The following is an 18770-nucleotide window of genomic DNA, read 5'->3' as shown; positions in this document are numbered from 1 at the left end:
TTTTGAAAAGGCTTTTGATAAAGAACGACTGGAGTTTATATATAAATGCCTAGAATATTGATGAGGACATACTCGGTATACAAATCCCGAAAGAAATCCCGAACTCATCTCACTCTAATAAATTTTTATATTAAATTAGCAAATATATATAAGATCTTGCTACCATGGAAAGGAAAATACCTATCTATTTGTGGAAAAAAATCACCATGAATAACTCTTTAGTCATATCTTTACTCTTTACAATTGGCTCATTGGCTTTAGTCATATCTTTTTCTCTTTACAATTGGCTATCCTTTTTCTTCACGAATGGGCATGCCATTGTCAGAGCAGAAAGGAACACACAATTTTGGGCCTGAATATATGTGCTAACATGTTTATGTTGACCTGCTGCCATGATTTTTGTAAACCATACTCCTTTAAAAGTCACTGTTCATACATTATACAAATATGACCTAATTTTCAAAGGTCTTGTATTTTTGTCACAAGCTGGGGGAGGTAAAAAATAATGATTAATACATTTGAACAACATACAGTGTACATTGCTTTAGCCTCACCTCCTATCTCAGGATTATTTAAGGTCCAGTTTCATGACTCCAGTGCAAGATTTTCCATCTTTTTCTTCTTGTACTGAATGTCTATGTCTAACCAAATTTAAGGTACTAACACTTTCTGATAGCTCCTCTCCCCTGTAACTATTCCCCAGGTCGTTGCTGCAAATGACAACGTGTTCTCAGTCAACATACCTGGTAAAATAACGGATAAATAAATAAATAAAAAATATCAGTTTACCTATTTGCTTATGGTTTTGCCTACACCTAGTGACCTTTTTAAATTATATAAACAAAAAATATTCCATTTTATTTGGAATGACAAGCCAGACAAAATTATAAGGGCCTATTTATATAACAAATATAAATTCGGAGGGCAGAAAATATTAAATATTAAAGCATTAGACCTCTCGCTAAAGGCATCAGTCATACAAAAATTATACTTAAATCCAAAATCGTTCTCTAGTAAATCAGTAAGAATGTGTCACCCCATGTTCAAGAATGGCCTTTTTTCCTTTACTCAGATTATAACTGCTCACTTTCGGTTATTTGGAAATGGAATAATCTCCAATATATCATCATTTTTTTAAGAAGCCTTAGAAAGTTGGTTACAATTTCAATTTAATCCACCTGAAAAGACAGAACAAGTAATACAACAAATATTGTGGTTAAACTGAAATTATATAAGTTAATTTTAAAAACTTTTTCCGATAAAACTTTCAAAAAATGTATAATTTTTGTAAATTATATCATAAATAGGACTGGTGGAGATGTCACACATGCAGCTAACATAGAAATAGGGAAATGTCTGCTCTACCCAAAATTACAACCAACTAATTGCAGCATTACCACAAAAATGGAAGAGGCAAGTAGAAGAGGGAAAAAGTAAGGAACTTGTACGTCGGCCCTGCATTAACACTTTTTAGGGATAGGAGGCAGTATTTTCATGTCCGGATGAAAAGCATTTCCAAAGTAAACTGCCTGTTACTCAGGCCCCGAAGCTAGGATATGCATATAATTGGTAGATTTAGATAGAAAACATGCTAACGTTTCTAGAACTGATAAATTAATGTATGTGAGTATAACAGAAATGATTTGGCAGGCAAAACCCAGAGGGCAAACTGTCCAGGGAAAAAATAAATTGAGGTCATAGTATTTCCTAATGGTTTTCAATGAGAAGCCCTATTTAACAGTCTTTAGAAATTGTTCGATGTTTTTCTTTTGAGAAATGAAGAAGTATCGCTGTTTTTTGTAAGTGTCACTCCAGGTGGACTCTACTGTTTGGTGCATGTGAACTGGAACGCGCTTCACATTCTTTTTATCCGGTATTAGAAACAGGTTATCCCGTCTTAAATTGGATCAATTATTTACATTTTAGGATACCTGAGGATGGATTAGGAACGTTGTTTGAAATGTTTTGACCAAGTTAACAGGTAACTTATTAGATGCTTTGTAGTCATGTTGGGCGATTTGGAACCGGTGTATTTCTGAATCAAACGTGCCAAATAAATTGACATTTTGGGGATATAAAGAAGGAATTTATCAAACAAAACGGCCATTCATTGTGTCACAGACATTTGGGATTGCAAAAAGAAGATCTTTAAAAGTAAGGTATTTATTATATCGTTATTTCTGACTTTTGAGTCGCCACCTGCTTGGTTGAAAATGATTTTCATGTGTTGTATGCGGGGCGCTGTCCTCAGGTATTTGCATGGTCTGCTTTCACCGTAAAGCCTTTTTTAAATCTGACACTGCAGCTGGATTAACAAGAAGTTAAGCTTTATTTTGATGTATTACACTTATATTTTCGTGAATCTTGAATACTGATATTTCTGTAGTTTGAATATGGCGCTCTGCAATTTCACTGGATGTTGTCAAATCGATCCCGCGAAAGGGATTGGCGCGCGAAGGGATCACTGACAGGTTTTAAAGACCATAAATGGTTAAAGAATGTTGTGATATATAAAAACACATACCAATTTCATTTAAGGACCAAAAATTTGACAGCTGTGCCATATAAATTGCAAAATAGTTGGGAAGAGATTTTTGATGTACCGATTTCATGGCACATGGTTTATGAATTGACACACAAAACGATGCCGGATTCAAAAGTTTGAATTTTTCAATTTAAATGATTATACAACATTTTTGCAACCAATAGAATGTTACATATATGGGGGATACAATATTCCCAGCTCTGCAGATTTTGCTGCGAGGAGGCAGAGTCATTAGATAATTTATTTTGTACCGATGCCATCTATTTTGTGAAGTGCAACAGTCCCTCCCTGCAGCAAAGCACCCCCACAACATGATGCCACCACCCAAGTGCTTCACGGTTGGGATGGTATTCTTCGGCTTGCAAGCCTCCCCCTTTTTCCTCCAAACAAAACGATGGTCATTATGGCCAAACAGTTATATTTTTGTTTCATCAGACCAGAGGACATTTCTCCAAAAAGTACTCTCTTTGTCTCCATGTGCAGTTGCAAACCGTGGTCTGGATTTTTTATGGTGGTTTTGGAGTAGTGGCTTCTTCCTTGCTGAGCAGCCTTTCAGGTTATGTCGATATAGGACTCGTTTTACTGTGGATATAGATACTTTTGTACCTGTTTCCTCCAACATATTCACAAGGTCCTTTGCTGTTGTTCTGGGATTGATTTGCACTTTTCGCACCAAAGTACGTTCATCTCAGGGAGACAGAACACATCTCCCTCCTGAGGGGTATGATGGCTGCTTGGTCCCATGGTGTTCATACTATCGTACTATTGGTTGTACAGATGAACATGGTACCTTCAAGCATTTGGAAATTGCTCCCAAGGATGAACCAGACATGTGGAGGTCTACAATTTATTTTTCTGGGGTCTTAGCTGATTTATTTTGATTTTCCCATGATGTCAAGCAAAGAGGCACTGAGTTTGAAGGTAGGCCTTGAAATATATCCACAGGTACACCTCCAATTGACTCAAATTATGTAAATTAGCCAATCAGGAGCTTCTAAAGCCATGACATAATTTTCTGGAATTTTCCAAGCTGTTTAAAGGCACAGTCAACTTAGTGTATGTAAACTTCTGACCCACTGGAATTGTGATACAATTGTGAAATAATCTTTCTGTAAACAATTGTTGGAAAAACTACTTGTGTCATGCACAAAGTAGATGTCCTAACCGACTTGCCAAAACTATAGTTTGTTAACAATACATTTGTGGAGTGGTTGAAAACGAGTTTTAATGACTCCAACCAAGTGTATGTAAACTTCCAATTTCAACTGTATGTATGTATGTATGTATGTATGTATGTATGTGTGTGTGTGTGTGTGTGTGTGTGTGTGTGTTGTATGTATGTATGTATGTATGTATGTATGTATGTATGTAGGTATGTATGTATGTTTGTGTTGAGTGGTCCCTACAGCGTACCATTGCAAAGTGATGCAGACAATTACATTGATGGAAAGTACACTCTATCTGCAATATTCAAGCTGATCTACCCCTTTAAAAAAATAGTAAGTCTAGGGTGTCATTAAAGCCTGTCAAGGGTCGGACTTTCAATTTGCGCCTTAAATGACATACCTAAATCTAACTCCCTGAAGCCCAGAACCTGAAACAAGGATATGCATATTCTTGAAACCATTTGAAAGGAAATACTTTGAATTTTGTAGAAATGTGAAATTAATGTAGGAGAAAATAACACATTAGATCTGGTAAAAGTTAATACAAAGAAAAAAACATGGTTTTTTTGTCCCATCATCTTTGAAATGCAAGCGAGAGTTCATAATGTACTATTCCAGGTTAGGTGCAATTTAGATTTTGGTCACCAGATGGAAGCAAAATACTTCTCAGACAGAGCTCAGTGTGTCAAATCGGAGGGCCTGATGTCCGGACCTCTGGCAGTCTCTATGAGGGAACCACAGGGTTCAATTCTCGGGCCGACTCTTTTCTCTGTATAAATCAACGATGTCGCTCTTGCTGCGAGTGATTCCCTGATCCACCTCTATGCAGACGACACCATTCTGCATACATCTGGCCCTTCTTTGGACACTGTGTTAACTAGCCTCCAAACGAGCTTCACTGCCATACAACACTCCTTCCGTGGTCTCCAACTGCTCTTAAACGCTAGTAAAACTAAATGCATGCTTTTCAACCGTTCGCTGCCTGCACCCGCACGCCCGACTAGCATCACTGCTCTGGATGGTTCTGACTTGGAATATGTAGACAACTACAAATACCTAGGTGTCTGGCAACACTGTAAACTCTTCTTCCAGACTCATATTAAACATCTACAATCCAAAATGAAATCTAGAATCGGCTTCCTATTTCGCAACAAAGCCTCCCTCACTCACTCCGCCAAACATACCTTCGTAAAACTGACTATCCTACCAATCCTCGACTTCGGCGATGTAATTTACAAAATATCTTCCAATACTCTTGTCAGCAAACTGGATGCAGTCTATCACAGTGCCATCCGTTTTGTCACCAAAGCCCCTTATACCACCCATCACTGCAACCTGTATGCTCTAGTCGGTTGGCCCTCTCTACATATTCATCGCCAGAACCACTGGCTCCAGGTCACCTATAAGCCTATGCTAGGTAAAGCTCCGCCGTATCTCAGCTCACTGGTCACCATAACAACACCCACCCATAGCACGCGCTCCAGCAGATATATCTCACTGGTCATCCCCAAAGCCAAAACCTCTTTTGGCTACCTTTCCTTCCAGTTCTCTGCTGCCAGTGACTGGAACGAATTGCAAAAATCGCTGGAGACTTATATTTCCCTCACTAACTTTAAACATCAGCTATCTGAGCAGCTAACCGATCGCTACAGCTGTACATAGCCCATCTGTAAATAGCCCACCCAATCTACCTACCCATCCCCATTTTATTTTTATTTACTTTTCTGCTCTTTTGCACACCAGTATTTCTACTTGCACATCACCATCTGCTCATCTATCACTCCAGTTTTAATTTGCTAAATTGTAATTACTTGGCTACTAAGGCCTATTTATTGCCTCACCTCCTCACACCATTTGCACACACTGTATAAATATTTTTTTTCCTATTGTGTTATTGACTGTATGCTTTTTTATTCCATGTGTAAGTCTGTGTTGTTGTTTGTGTCGCACTGCTTTGCTTTAACTTGGCCAGGTTGTGGTTGTATATGAGAACAAGTTCTCAACTAGCTTACCTGGTTAAATAAAGGTGAAATAAAAAATAAAAAATTAAAAAATTGCCTGTAAGTACAGGATGTCAAGTCTGTTCCTGCTCTTCCCCCCTGTAGCTCGAGGGCGCCGGGCCGCACTCCTACCATCATTAATTACGCACACATACCTTCCCTCATCACGCGCATCAGTCAGTTCCCCTGCTCTGTTCCCTGCTGATGCATTAATTGTTTTTGTTACTCTTGTGCTGACTCTGTTCCTGTCTCGTTCCATGTCCGTTCCTTAGTAAATGTTTGACTCCCCGTACCTGCTTCATCACTCCAGTGTCATCCCTTGTGACAGGATGCATCAGCCAACACACAAAGCATTGGGGAGCACTGGCGTTCTGGTTGATGGTGACGTCGGCTCTGGGACCCCGTCGATGGAACCAGGGGTGTTTAGCCAGCTGGCTCGACAGGTTTCCTTGCCCCGGTTGGCTCGGAAGGTGCCCATCCCACATCAGGCCTCAGCCAGATCGTCAGGTCTTGTTCGCCCAGCCGGCCCAGGATTTTTTTTGTTTGTTTTGTGACGTCGGGGTGGATTCCGCCGCCGATGGAACCGGGGGTGCCTAAACCAGCCCATCAGACTTCCACACCCTGGCTGGCTCGAGAGGTTTCCTTGCCTCGGTTGGCTCAGCAGTTTTCAATCCCACGTCGCACTACACCGGATCATTGGGCTCCCTCCTTGCAGCGGAATCGACAGGCGTCCTTGCCTCAGCTGGCTTGTCAGGCTCCCATGCCTCAGCTGGCTCGTCAGGCTCCCACGCTCCTGCCGGTTCATCAGGCTTCCACGCCCCAAGCGGCTTTCCCAACGCCCACATCTCGGCCGGTTCACCCAGGTGGGACGCCAGGCGGCACCCCTAGAGGGGGGGGGGGGTACTGTCACGTCTGCTCCCGCTCTTCCCCCCAAGAAAGGAGGTGCAGGTATTCATCAGTATTCATCAGGTGCTTGTTTGATGAGTGTGCTGTCAATGTTGTCTTCCCCTGGTTCTTTGTTTTTTTTTCAGGTGAGTCTTGATTTCTTCGATGCTAACAGAGCGGGTAAGGGGATGGTCTACTGGTGTTGGATTTGAGGTGTACACTGTTTTCTGTATTTCTCTGTTGACGATGGTTTTCCAGTCTTTGTCAAAGAGAGCATCGTTGGGACAAGAATGAACATTTTGTAGGTGGTTTCTGAATAATGTTGCTTTTGTTTCGTTGTCTTCGATGAGTTTCTTTTGAGACTTTAGCACAGGTATGATGTTATTGGTTTTGTCTCCGTTGATTGTTTAGATTTTTTGCCAGAAGGCCCGGTGGTTGGTGTCTGCATCTAGCTGGTGATTGAAGGCAGTCCACTGTTTCTGTTTGTGGATGGTGAGTTGATTTCTGATGTGATTCTGCAACCGATTAACTTCTGTCTTCAGGATCTTTCTTTTCTGCTTGATGAGACTGAGGACATGTGGTGGGAGTTGTTGTTGTGGTGGTCTGGTGGTGGTAAGTGAGATGGTCTCTTCCCGGGCCTGGATGATGATACTCCCTATTCTCTCCACCAGCTGGTCCAGATCTTTGGGGTTCTGTGTCATTACTGCAATATTTGTTATCTTGTCTGTAATGCAATTTCTGTATTTATCCCAGTCTGCTTTCTTGTAGTTGTATTTTACACACCTATGTGTACATTAAAATCTATACAAGAATCCTAATGCATGATTTGTCACTAGCACTTGAAAAAGTGAATAAAACAGTAAATACATTTTGCTCCATAAATACATGGATTTATTTTTAAAAGTTATTTTGAGTAAGGAAAAAACAATGAAGGCAATGCGTGCGCCAGCTGGAAAATGTGCTAGGGGGGAAAAGTTTGTGCAAGTTCTGTTCTGCCTGGAGATGAGAAAATGTCTGCATACTTGATCTGGGGAAACACTGGGGAAGTGCTTGGACTCTGGTCGAAGAGTGAATTTTGTCTGGCTCAGTAAAGCCTCAAACATAAGTTGTCCGCAACATTAAAATGGCTACTTCTATGTGAATTAATGAGAAGGCGGAACACACCTCAATCAAACTGTTGTTAGAAAATAAACTTGTTAGAAAATGAATTGAAATTGAGAAGTTGAAACATAGCCTATAGATAATTAGCAGGCTGCGTGCCTTGGTTTGAGTACAGCTTGGGTTTGCGTAACAATCACATTTTGAACCAGTGAATGCATTCTGACATCACATGTATAAAAAAACTCACACTGGGGGTGACCGTTAGAGATATTTGGAACTCATCCGTGAAAAGGTTAAGTAAGGGTCTGTCTCATGTAACCATACCCAACATAACATATAATACTAATTTGGTTGTTTCAGATTTACATTTAGTATGTTACGTCTAGTCTATGAGACCAGGCTGGTGTAGATTGCATTTTCAACTAAAAGCGACGGGAGACCACGGCCGAGAGGGAATGGGAAGCGGTCTGAGACGGCCGGCAGGAGGAGAGTTCCCAGAAGTAGACCGAACAAGCGCAACTATCCGGAAATAACACTGATCAAATGTTTTCCACACTTTTACAGTGTTAGTTTCATCAGCTGTATGATATAAAACACAGGAACAACATAATTTAGACTATAATGGGACTTTAAAGTTAATAAATACCCTGTATAATATATACAGTCATGGCCAAAAGTCTGCTGCCTCAGTGTCTAGATATTTGTGTCAGATGTTACTATGGAAAACTGAAGTATAATTACAAGCATTTCATAAGTGTCAATGGCTGTTATTGACAATTACATGAAGTTGATGCAAAGAGTCAATATTTGCAGTGTTGACCCTTCTTTTTCAAGATCTCTGCAATCCGCCCTGGCATGCTGCCAATTAATGTCTGGGCCACATCCTGACTGATGGCAGCCCATTCTTGCATAATCAATGCTTGGAGTTTGTCAGAATTTGTGGGGTTTAGTTTGTCCACCAGACTCTTGAGGATTGACCACATGTTCTCAATGGGATTAAGGTCTGGGGAGTTTCCTGGCCATGGACCCAAAATATTGATGTTTTGTTCCCAGAGCCACTTAGTTATCACTTTTGCCTTATGGCAAGGTGCTCCATCATGCTGAAAAAGGCATTGTTCATCACCAAACTGTTCCTGGATGGTTGGGAGAAGTTGTTCTCGGAGGATGTGTTGGTACCATTCTTTATTCATGGCTGTGTTCTAAGGCAAAATTGTGAATGAGTCCACTCCCTTTACTGAGAAGCAACCCCACACATGAATGGTCTCAGGATGCTTTACTGTTGGCATGACACAGGACTAATGGTAGCGCTCACCTTGTCTTCTCCGGACAAGCTTTTTTCCGGATGCCCCAAACAATCGGAAAGGGGATTCATCAGAGAAAATGACTTTACCCCAGTCCTCAACAGTCCAATCCCTGTACCTTTTGCAGAATATCAGTCTGTCCCTGATATTTTTCCTGGAAAGAAATGGCTTCTTTGTTGCCCTTCTTGACACCAGGCCATCCTCCAAAAGTATTCGCCTCAGTGTGCGTGCAGATGCACTCACATCTGCCTGCTGCCATTCCTGAGCAAGCTTTGTATTGGTGGTGCCCCGATCCCGCAGCTAAATCAACTTTAGGAGACGGTCCTGGTGCTTGCTGGACTTTCTTGAGCGCCCTGAAGCCTTCTTCACAACAATTGAACCGCTCTCCTTGAAGTTCTTCATGATCCGATAAATGGTTGATTCAGGTGCAATGCTTGCCTGTGAAGCCCTTTTTGTGCAAAGCAATGATGATGGCACGTGTTTCCTTGCAGGTAACCATGGTTGACAGAGGAAGAACAAGGATTCCAAGCACCACACTCCTTTTGAAGCTTCCAGTCTGTTATTCAAACTCAATCAACATGACAGTGATCTCCAGCCTTGTCCTCGTCAACACTCACACAATCACTGACATGATGTCAGCTGGTCCTTTTGTGGCAGATCTGAAATGCAGTGGAAATGTTTTTGGGGGATTCAGTTCATTTGAAAAGATGGACTTTGCAATTAATTGCAAGTCATCTGATCACTCTTCATAACATTCTGGAGTATATGCAAATTGCCATCATACAAACTGAGGCAGCAGACTTTGTTAAAATTAATATTTGTGTCATTCTCAAAACGTTTGGCCACGACTGTACATGTACATTCCAGTACCTTCTAGTAGGACATAAACAGCATATATATCTAACATTTCCTGTCCACAGCACATTGTTTTTGTTTATTTTCCAGACATTTTGGGGGAAATATGGCCAATATGCAGTGTTGTAAAAATACTTTAAAGTACTACTTAAATGGTTTTTTGGAGTATCTGTACTTTACTATTTATATTTTGGGCAACTTTAACATTTAATTCACTATATTCCTAAAGAAAATAATTTACTTTGTACTCCCTACATTTTCCATGACACCCAGAAGTACTTGTTAGATTTTGAATGCTTAACAGGACAGGAAAATGGTTCAATTCACACACTTATCAAGACAACATCCCTGGTCATCCCTACTGCCTCTGATCTGGCAGACTCACTATCTGTAAATGATGTCTGAGTGTTGGAGTGTGCCCATAGCTATCTGTAAATGATGCCTGAGTGTTGGAGTCTGCCCATAGCAATCTGTAAATGATGTCTGAGTGTTGGAGTGTGCCCATAGCTATCTGTAAATGATGCCTGAGTGTTGGAGTCTGCCCATAGCAATCTGTAAATGATGTCTGAGTGTTGGAGTCTGCCCATAGCAATCTGTAAATGATGTCTGAGTGTTGGAGTCTGCCCATAGCTATCTGTAAATGATGTCTGAATGTTGGAGCGTGCCCATAGCTATCTGTAAATGATGCCTGAGTGTTGGAGTGTGCCTATAGCTATCTGTAAATAATGTCTGAGTGTTGGAGTCTGCCCATAGCTATCTGTAAATGATGTCTGAGTGTTGGAGTGTGCCCATAGCTATCTGTAATGATGTCTGAGTGTTGGTGTCTGCCCATAGCTATCTGTAAATGATGCCTGAGTGTTGTAGTGTGCCCATAGCTATCTGTAAATGATGTCTGAGTGTTGTAGTGTGCCCATAGCTATCTGTAAATAATGTCTGAGTGTTGGGGTGTGCCCATAGCTATCTGTAAATTATGTCTGAGTGTTGGGGTGTGCCCATAGCTATCTGTAAATAATGTCTGACTGTTGGGGGTGTGCCCATAGCTATCTGTAAATAATGTCTGAGTGTTGGAGTCTGCCCATAGCTGTCCGTAAATTTAAAAAACAAGAAAATGGTGCCATCTGCTTTGCTTAAAATAATGAATTTGAAGTTATTTATACTTTTACTTTTGATACTTAAGTATATTTAGAACCAAATACTTTTAGAATTTTACTCAAGTAGTATTTTACTGGGTGACTTCCACGTTTACTTGAGTAACATTATATTAAGGTATCTATACTTTTACTCAAGTATGACAATAGGGTACTTTTTCCACCACTGCCAATATAGGGATTCCCAGATGAATTGACTTGCTTTGATTGAACTGAACTATGCGTTTGCTCTGAATACAGTTTGAGGTCCTTGCCTTGTCTATCTAGGCCACAAGAGGGCAGATGTGGTCTCTTCCATTTGCAGAACATAATGAATAACGGGCATGCAAGTTTGAGCCAGACAGAAGCTCAAAATTGTACATCAGAACGAACCAGCCGGCGGACTGAAGTTTGGACACTGTTCTAAAACTATTTGTGGATATATTTGACTTATAGACTGGAGTTATCATTCTAAACTAGCGCAACACTTGCAGAACATAGAACTACATTGCTCTCAGCGTTCTATCAAGGTAAAAGACAAACATAATTCAACTCTGAAAATGACTCCTCGTTTTGCTTTGTTGCTACTTTTTCTGAGCGCTGCGGAGCCCCGTCATGTCGATCCTGGTTACACAGCGCTGAGGACTGAGGAGACGGACGGGGCTGCAGGTGCACTGACGACGGGGACCGGGGAGTCAGACTCTGAGTTGAATCTGAATCAGATTGGAGGTGATATGGGATATATCGAACCCCTGATGCATGAATCAGACACCAACCAAAAGAGAATCCCCCGAGGCGCCAAGGATGGGAGCTCGAGGAAACAGGACCAGCAGTCTCCTCACAGCTACCAGCACCCCAGACCGTATGAACCGGACGGCTACTTCACAACGCCCAAGGGCCCACACCTGGCCAACAGCACCCCGGACAGGCACGGCAGAACCCGGGGAAACTCTTCCAAGGGCTCGGTGCTGTTCCACAACCCGCTCTACCCGGTAACCGACAGCTCATACGGGGCTTACGCAGTGATGCTCCTCGCCCTCATCCTATTCGCCATGGGCATCGTTGGGAACCTCGCGCTCATGTGTATCGTTTGGCACAATTATTACCTGAAGAGCGCGTGGAACTGCATCCTGGCCAGTCTGGCATTCTGGGACTTCCTCGTGCTCTTCTTCTGTCTGCCCGTGGTCGTCTTCAACGAGCTCACCAAGAGAAGGTTGCTAGGGGACCTGTCCTGTCGGATCGTGCCCTACATGGAGGTAAACAATTCACCTTGAACGTCCACGTACGTGAGGGCATTTCGGCAGTGTGCATTAACAAGCACAAAGAGATGCACCTGTTGCGTCGCGCGTATTTGTCCGTTATTTCTGCATCACACCTCTTCACACCTCATCTTTCCTCGTTCTCCCATTATTGAACAGTAGACCAGTCATACACACAAGTTATACTTTTGCAGCAATAAAAATGATTATACCTACACATATAGGGACGACAGGATGGTGGTTATAACCGACTTTTTGTATAGCCTTTTAATATAGTCCCTGTGTGAGTGCACTGGGGCCGCCTCTGCTATTAGGGCTGGAAGAGTGCATTTTCAGGGTTGATGGTGCAAGCCCTGCTCTGGCTGTTCCCTTGGTCTGGGTATTTCCAATGTCTTTCAGACTCAAACTGTACTTAATCACCATAATGTGTGTGTTTTATATGTTGTAATTGCACTGTCCACCACTGCCCGTGTATATCGCCCCAGTCTGCCAGCTGCCTATGTGTTATGGTAGTTAGCCTATTGTTATGCTAACGAGCGCCTCACGTTAGTTGTCTGGTGGGGTGAGTGTAATTAACTGAGGTTCTTAGGAACTCTTATCAAGGAGGGGATCTGGGTCAGAGGGACATTCTAATGCTATTCTATATGCTCTTTTCAACCCAGCTGAATAGGTTCATTTGCATATTCCTAGGGGGAATTTATTTGGAGCAGTAGTGTTTCCCCCAGTTTTTTCTTGTTGGGTTGGAGAACCCTCAAAATCAGCATCAAGATCTGCCAAATGAGCATCTTCTGTTGAAACCAGTGTCACTCAATCCCATTCAGTCTCTTTCTCTCCTTTCCACTGTCCTCTTATTTTCTCTCCTTCTTTTCCCTCACCCCTCTCTCCCCCATCTTCCCTCTCTGCCTTTTCCCCCTCCCTCTCTCCCCGTCTCTCTCTAGGTGACCTCTATGGGAGTAGCCACATTCAGCCTGTGTGCGTTGAGCATTGACCGGTTCCACGCAGCGACCAGCCCCCAGCCTCAGGCTCCACGGGTGGAGCCCTGCCAGTCCATCCTGGCCAAGCTGTCTGTGGTCTGGATCGGGTCCATGGTCCTGGCCGCTCCAGAGCTGCTGCTGTGGCAGCTCACCCAGGAGGTCTCCGTCCTGCCAGGGGGCTACGTAGTGGACCTGTGTGTCCGGAGGCCCTCCTTGAGCCTGCCTGAGTCTGTCTACTCCCTGGTGCTGACCTACCACGAGGCCCGCATGTGGTGGTACTTCGGCTGCTACTTCTGCCTGCCGCTCCTCTTCACCCTCGCCTGCCAGCTGGTGACGAGACACGTTGTCGCTGAGGAGGCACGGATGAAACATGGGAGCAGCACAGTAGTAGGAGGAAAAAGAATACGCCCTTCCTCCTCGTCCTCTTTGTCGTCGTCCTCCTCCTCTTCCAAGAAGCAGCAGCTGAAGAGAGACCGTAGGTGTAGTTCTACAGTCGTGGCGTTGGCCATCGTTTACGCCGTGTGTAACCTCCCCGAGAACATCTGTAACATTGCCCTGGCCTACATCGCCAACCCCATCTCCACAACGACTGAGGCCCTGCTGGCTCTGATTGGCCAGTTCCTGTTGTTTGTCCGTTGCTCGGCAACGCCGGTGTTGTTCCTGTGTCTGTGTCATTCTCTGGGCCAAGCCTTCATGGACTGTTGCTGTTGTTGCTGTGAGGAATGTCTACCCAATGGAGCCTCTTCATCATCATCATCCTCCACTACCACCACCGCAGTCTCCACCTACCCCTCCTCTCTCTCATCCCCGTCATCACTCTCTCCGTCCTCCACCAAAGAGGAAAAGCTGCATATTGTGTCTGGAACCATACCAGCCATCTTCTATGACAAGGCCAAAGACAGCTCCTCTCTCATGGCCATTGGAACACCCTGCTGAGTCCCTCTCATTGCCTTCTCCCTGCCTAGCCAGGAGTCACCTCATTGGAGGACAAAATGCCCACGCTACCCTTGGACCTCAAGAACCCAGCTCTCTTACCCCAACCTCTCTCTGCCCACACTGGCTGTGCTGGGCATTGCACTGAATGAAGATAAATGATCTCTATAATGCTTGGTCCTTGGAGGGACACTTATTTTTACCAAGAAGACTCTTGAGAATAAAAGGTAGACAGCACTATGGACATCATCATGCACAGCGGGCGACTTCCTGCTTAAAGACACCTCTTGAGTTTAAGGCAATTTGTTTTGAGAGACTTGTGGTTACAGACAGACTACTGAATATACTCATGGCTAGGGCTTTGGTTGTCTTCAATCCCTCCTAGCCGTGAGATAAGTGTTGAAGATCATTACAGACAGTCCATTATGACATGAGACAACATATCATTTGTAGTGGCACAGCTGAATGCTAGGAGAGATCCAGAGCTGAATACACTGACATTAACTTTTCTTGACTTTTTTTTTACTAGTATACTCTAGTTTGATAAATAACATTTTAAAAAGCAAACAATTCTCTTCGCTGTGAATTATGGTCTGGATTCAAGTTGTGTTTTCTAATTTCCTGTCTTTTATTAGTGGAAATGAACAACAGAAAGAGCCATTGAGGGATCCTCTGTCTGTGGGCTAATTGTTCTCTCTCTAACTCCTCTCCATTCCTCTGGCCTGCACTCCATCTCACAGTGATCTACAAGGGAAGAAATGTGGTAGAATGGTACCCGTCAAACACACGTCATAACACCCATCACCACTGGTGACTGACTGTTTACACGTGGAGTAAATATTCCTTGTCATTATCTGAGTAAATAACAACCACTACAGTGTAGTCTTCCTACGATTCCTCCAGGAATAGGGCGCAAATCAACTGTCTTGTGTGTTAAGAATTCACTGTTGTGTTGTAGTATTTTAGCTGTGCAGCTCAGGGTTTTCTCAACATGTTTCCCCTCAAGAACCATACTATTGCTGAGCATCTTCTGCAGAGCTACTAACATTGCTCAGGGCCAATATCCACAAAGCGTCTCAGAGTAGGAGTGCTGATCTTGGATCAGTTTGGACTTTTAGATCATAATGAATAATATTATATGGCCAGATCCTAGATCAGCACTCCTACTCTGAGACACTGTGTGGATACGGGCCCAGATCTTAACACCACATCTCTTCTACAGATAAACATTATTCATGATTATTAAAAGCTTTTAATGTAACCACTAGTCCACACAATGACTCTTGTGTCAATATGTTGATAGATGTCGAGATAGAACCTAACCAAACCCTACAAAAATGGTGAATCTGTGTATAGTACAATCTGACCGATACAATGCTGATATATTGTGTTATACTGTCGTGACACAACAGTGGAACATTTTGACTTGCTCAGATATCAGGAACCAATGAACAACTTTCATTGTCCTCAATATTACATTGTACATGTATACAATCTGTACTTCTCATAACTTTCCTTCCTCAAAAAGAGATCAGTCAAATCATATGAATGTTGTAACAAACTATAAATAAAAACATTTATAGTTTTGGGGAAAATTGGTATGTATTCTCTTGTATTGTGAATATACTGTAATTATGTTTGGTTTGAATTTAACATTGTGTATCTGAGGTAGCATTTACTATCGGAACTGACTGTGTATCAGATTTTTTGTCTATTTTGTATTCAGTTGTACCCAATAAACAGTGAGACAATGTCTGTGGTCTTGTTTTCCACTGGAAAATAAATCATGGCTGAGGGAAAGCATGCATCTATCAGTGCATGAACAAGTCAGTGTCATGTTAAAGAGACCACCACATCTGCCCACACACAATGCACACACCTACACGCATACACATTCAAACAGACACACATATTCATCCATCATCCACTCACACACACACTCACAGGGGATGAGGGGATATTGACAGTGAAGATTTTTCATCTGGTTGCCCCTGTCCTGTGTGTTCCGTCTCGGCTCCCTGAGCTGAAATATTTGTCCTCCCACTTAGTTCTGCCTGGGCCTGAGAGAGGGGGGCTCTCATAAGAAGAGCATTGTTCCTCAGCCTTCTCCCCAGCCCCCTCCCTGCATTACAATGGTCAACCACCGGGGGAGTTGCCAAGATACCGTCACATTCAAGTCCCCTTCACAGTCACCAAACAGAAGCAAGAGAGAGATGAGAGGAGAGGGGGAAGAAAGAGGGAGAAGAGGGTACTAGGCGACCAAAACAACCCGCACTTTCCCAAACCCTTCAGTTCCCCTGTGGTTTCCATGACAACAGATGAAGGGCCTTATTTGTCTGGTCTCTCGTTTGTTCAGACCAGACGCTCAGTACTGCCCCATACATCAGTCCTCGCCTCATGCACTTTGCTGCACATTAAATTCTCTTCTGCCTACCAAGCCACCATTGAGTGTCTGAAGCTGCATATTGGGAAGGTTCAGCCTCTCAGACTGCTTACATTTCTCATCAGACAAGGTTTTAAAACCTTATCTGCATTTGAGATAAAGTGAGGTGGGTTTGAAGTGACTCCTGAAGTAGGTTAACGTGTGTGTGTGTGTGTGTACATGTGTGTGTACTGATAGTGTTAAGGCCCTCTGTTTGTCATGTTCACTCCAGGCTCAGCAGGCTCAGGAAACATACATCCTCTGATCAGAGCCCTATCTACACGTTGCCATGGCTGCAGCCTAGCAGCCAGCTCCAGAACGTTGGAGAATGCAAACATAACCAGTTCTGGGAGTCCAGTGCTCTGTAAGCCTGGGGATAGAACCCTGCAGAGAACCCTGGGCCCAGTTCCCAGAGGGGGCAGAGGTTCTGGACTTCTCTGTCTCCATGTGTCCCTTCTGTCAGCAGAACACAGAACCAGCCTAGTCCGCTCTGTCACTGTCCTGTCATTGTCACGGCTGGGGGTGGAACTGGAACAGAGTCCGAACAGCAGGGGGGAACTATATGTGAGTGACTGGGGTTGTTTTTCACTTAGGACTAGTACCAGTGGTGGACCACCACAGGACACTTCCTCTGTGAGGGTGTTTGGCTTTGGTTTTAAGGGACATGGGAAACATCAATAAACCTCTGAAGATAACACTAATGTCCCTTACTATCCCAGTTCAAAAAGTTCTTTCACTGGCTCTATTCACCGGTTCACTGGTTTACATAGTAAGGCCTTGGAAAACCAACATCTATTGAGAGACAATCCAACAAACAGGCCTTTTAAGATTAGACTGTTGTGGATTAAATGTCGAACGTTCTGAACAAGTGACATGTTTTCTTTTTTTTGTAATCTTGAAATCTCTTCATTCTTTTGCTCTTGGTTCCAGTGCCAAGCAGGCTGGACCCATAAACACTACTTAATGAGTTTCACTACCTCCTGAGTTTGGTGAGCCTATTATGTATGTGAATGTGAGAGAGGGAGAAAGAGAGAGGGAGACAGACAGTCATACAGACCGAAAGAGAGAGATTCAGAGAGAGAGAGAGCAAGAGACAGGGATAAACAGAAAAAGAGAGTGGAAGGGTTTAAAGAACAAAGTTCAAGGATGAGAAGAGAGTGTTCGACACATATGACTTTTCCCAAGCCTCTCCCTCCCCCAATCACACTGCCTCTCCATCTGAAACCTGATCCTATACCGCCTCCTGCTGGCTTTAGTGGAGAATTATATCAATTACGCTATAAAATAACTGCTCTCATTGTGCAACACATAGTGTCGGCTCCTGGACAAGTGAAAACAAATATAACTCTACTTACCATGGAAAATATATTGCAACAAAGAAACTCCAGATTCATTTGTAGAGGGTCTGCACTCAAAAAATAATTTCTAAGTTCCCTGCAGTCGAAAAGATGACAAATAGTTTAATCTTTGTTGCAAACATATAATGCAATGGAGTCATATTTTTTTAACCAGGGAAAAACACATTAAGACCAAGGTCTCATTTGCTAATGTGCTCTGGGAACAATACAAAATAAAACTATACACAATGAAGAGGAGGAGACAGGCTAAATAAGGATTTTTAAGCCTTGAGACAATTGAGACATGGATTGTGTATGTGTGTCATTCAGAGGGTAAACGGACAAGACAGAATATTTAAGTTAATTTGAACTGGGTATGGTAGTAGGTGCCTGGCACATCGGTTTGAATGTGTCAAGAACTGCAAAAGTGCTGGGTTTTTCATGTTCAACAGTTTCCCATGTGTATCAAGAATGATCCACCATGAAGCCATCTTGACAAAGCTGTCGGAAGCACTGGAGTCAAGATGGGCCAGCATCCCTGTGGAACACTTTGGACACCTTGTAGAGTCCATGCCCTGCCCCGATGAATTGAGGATGTTCTGAGGGCAAAGGGGGGTGCAACTCAATAGTTGGAAGGTGTTCCTAATGTTTTGTCCACTCAGTGTATAGGGTAAGAGTATGGCATAAAGGTGTGGTAAGGTGCAGATGGTAAGTATGAAGGTGAATAAGGCGTGAAAGGCGGTGGGATGTAGTGAGGTGGGAATTCCCCAACTGGCATAGGACCTTACTTTTCCAGGACCCCCTCTTTTGTTCAGAACTCGATCACCTGGGTGGAGGACGACACCGTTCATCTGTCAGTCACAGT

General features: G+C 43.1%; 1 protein-coding gene across 1 annotated transcript; it reads left to right on the top strand.

Moving 5' to 3' along the window:
* Nucleotides 1–11348: 11348 nt before the first annotated feature.
* On the top strand, nucleotides 11349–15899 carry LOC135541610 (G-protein coupled receptor 37-like 1). The gene is made up of 2 exons (XM_064967920.1): nucleotides 11349–12236; nucleotides 13178–15899. Exons 1-2 carry the CDS (start codon nucleotides 11541–11543, stop codon nucleotides 14147–14149), a joined length of 1668 nt encoding a protein of 555 aa, XP_064823992.1. The 5' UTR covers nucleotides 11349–11540; the 3' UTR covers nucleotides 14150–15899.
* The last annotated feature ends 2871 nt before the right edge of the window (nucleotides 15900–18770 follow it).

This window comes from Oncorhynchus masou, chromosome 6, assembly GCF_036934945.1.
Source record: "Oncorhynchus masou masou isolate Uvic2021 chromosome 6, UVic_Omas_1.1, whole genome shotgun sequence".
NCBI lineage: Eukaryota > Metazoa > Chordata > Actinopteri > Salmoniformes > Salmonidae > Oncorhynchus > Oncorhynchus masou.
This window is presented reverse-complemented; position numbering and strand designations above follow the sequence as displayed.

Excerpts from the sequence above, each read along its gene's own strand:
- LOC135541610 (XM_064967920.1), top strand. The coding sequence starts at position 11,541 with ATGACTCCTCGTTTTGCTTTGTTGCTACTTTTTCTGAGCGCTGCGGAG. Across the intron at positions 12,237-13,177 it reads GGATCGTGCCCTACATGGAG|GTGACCTCTATGGGAGTAGC; the intron begins GTAAACAATTCA and ends GTCTCTCTCTAG.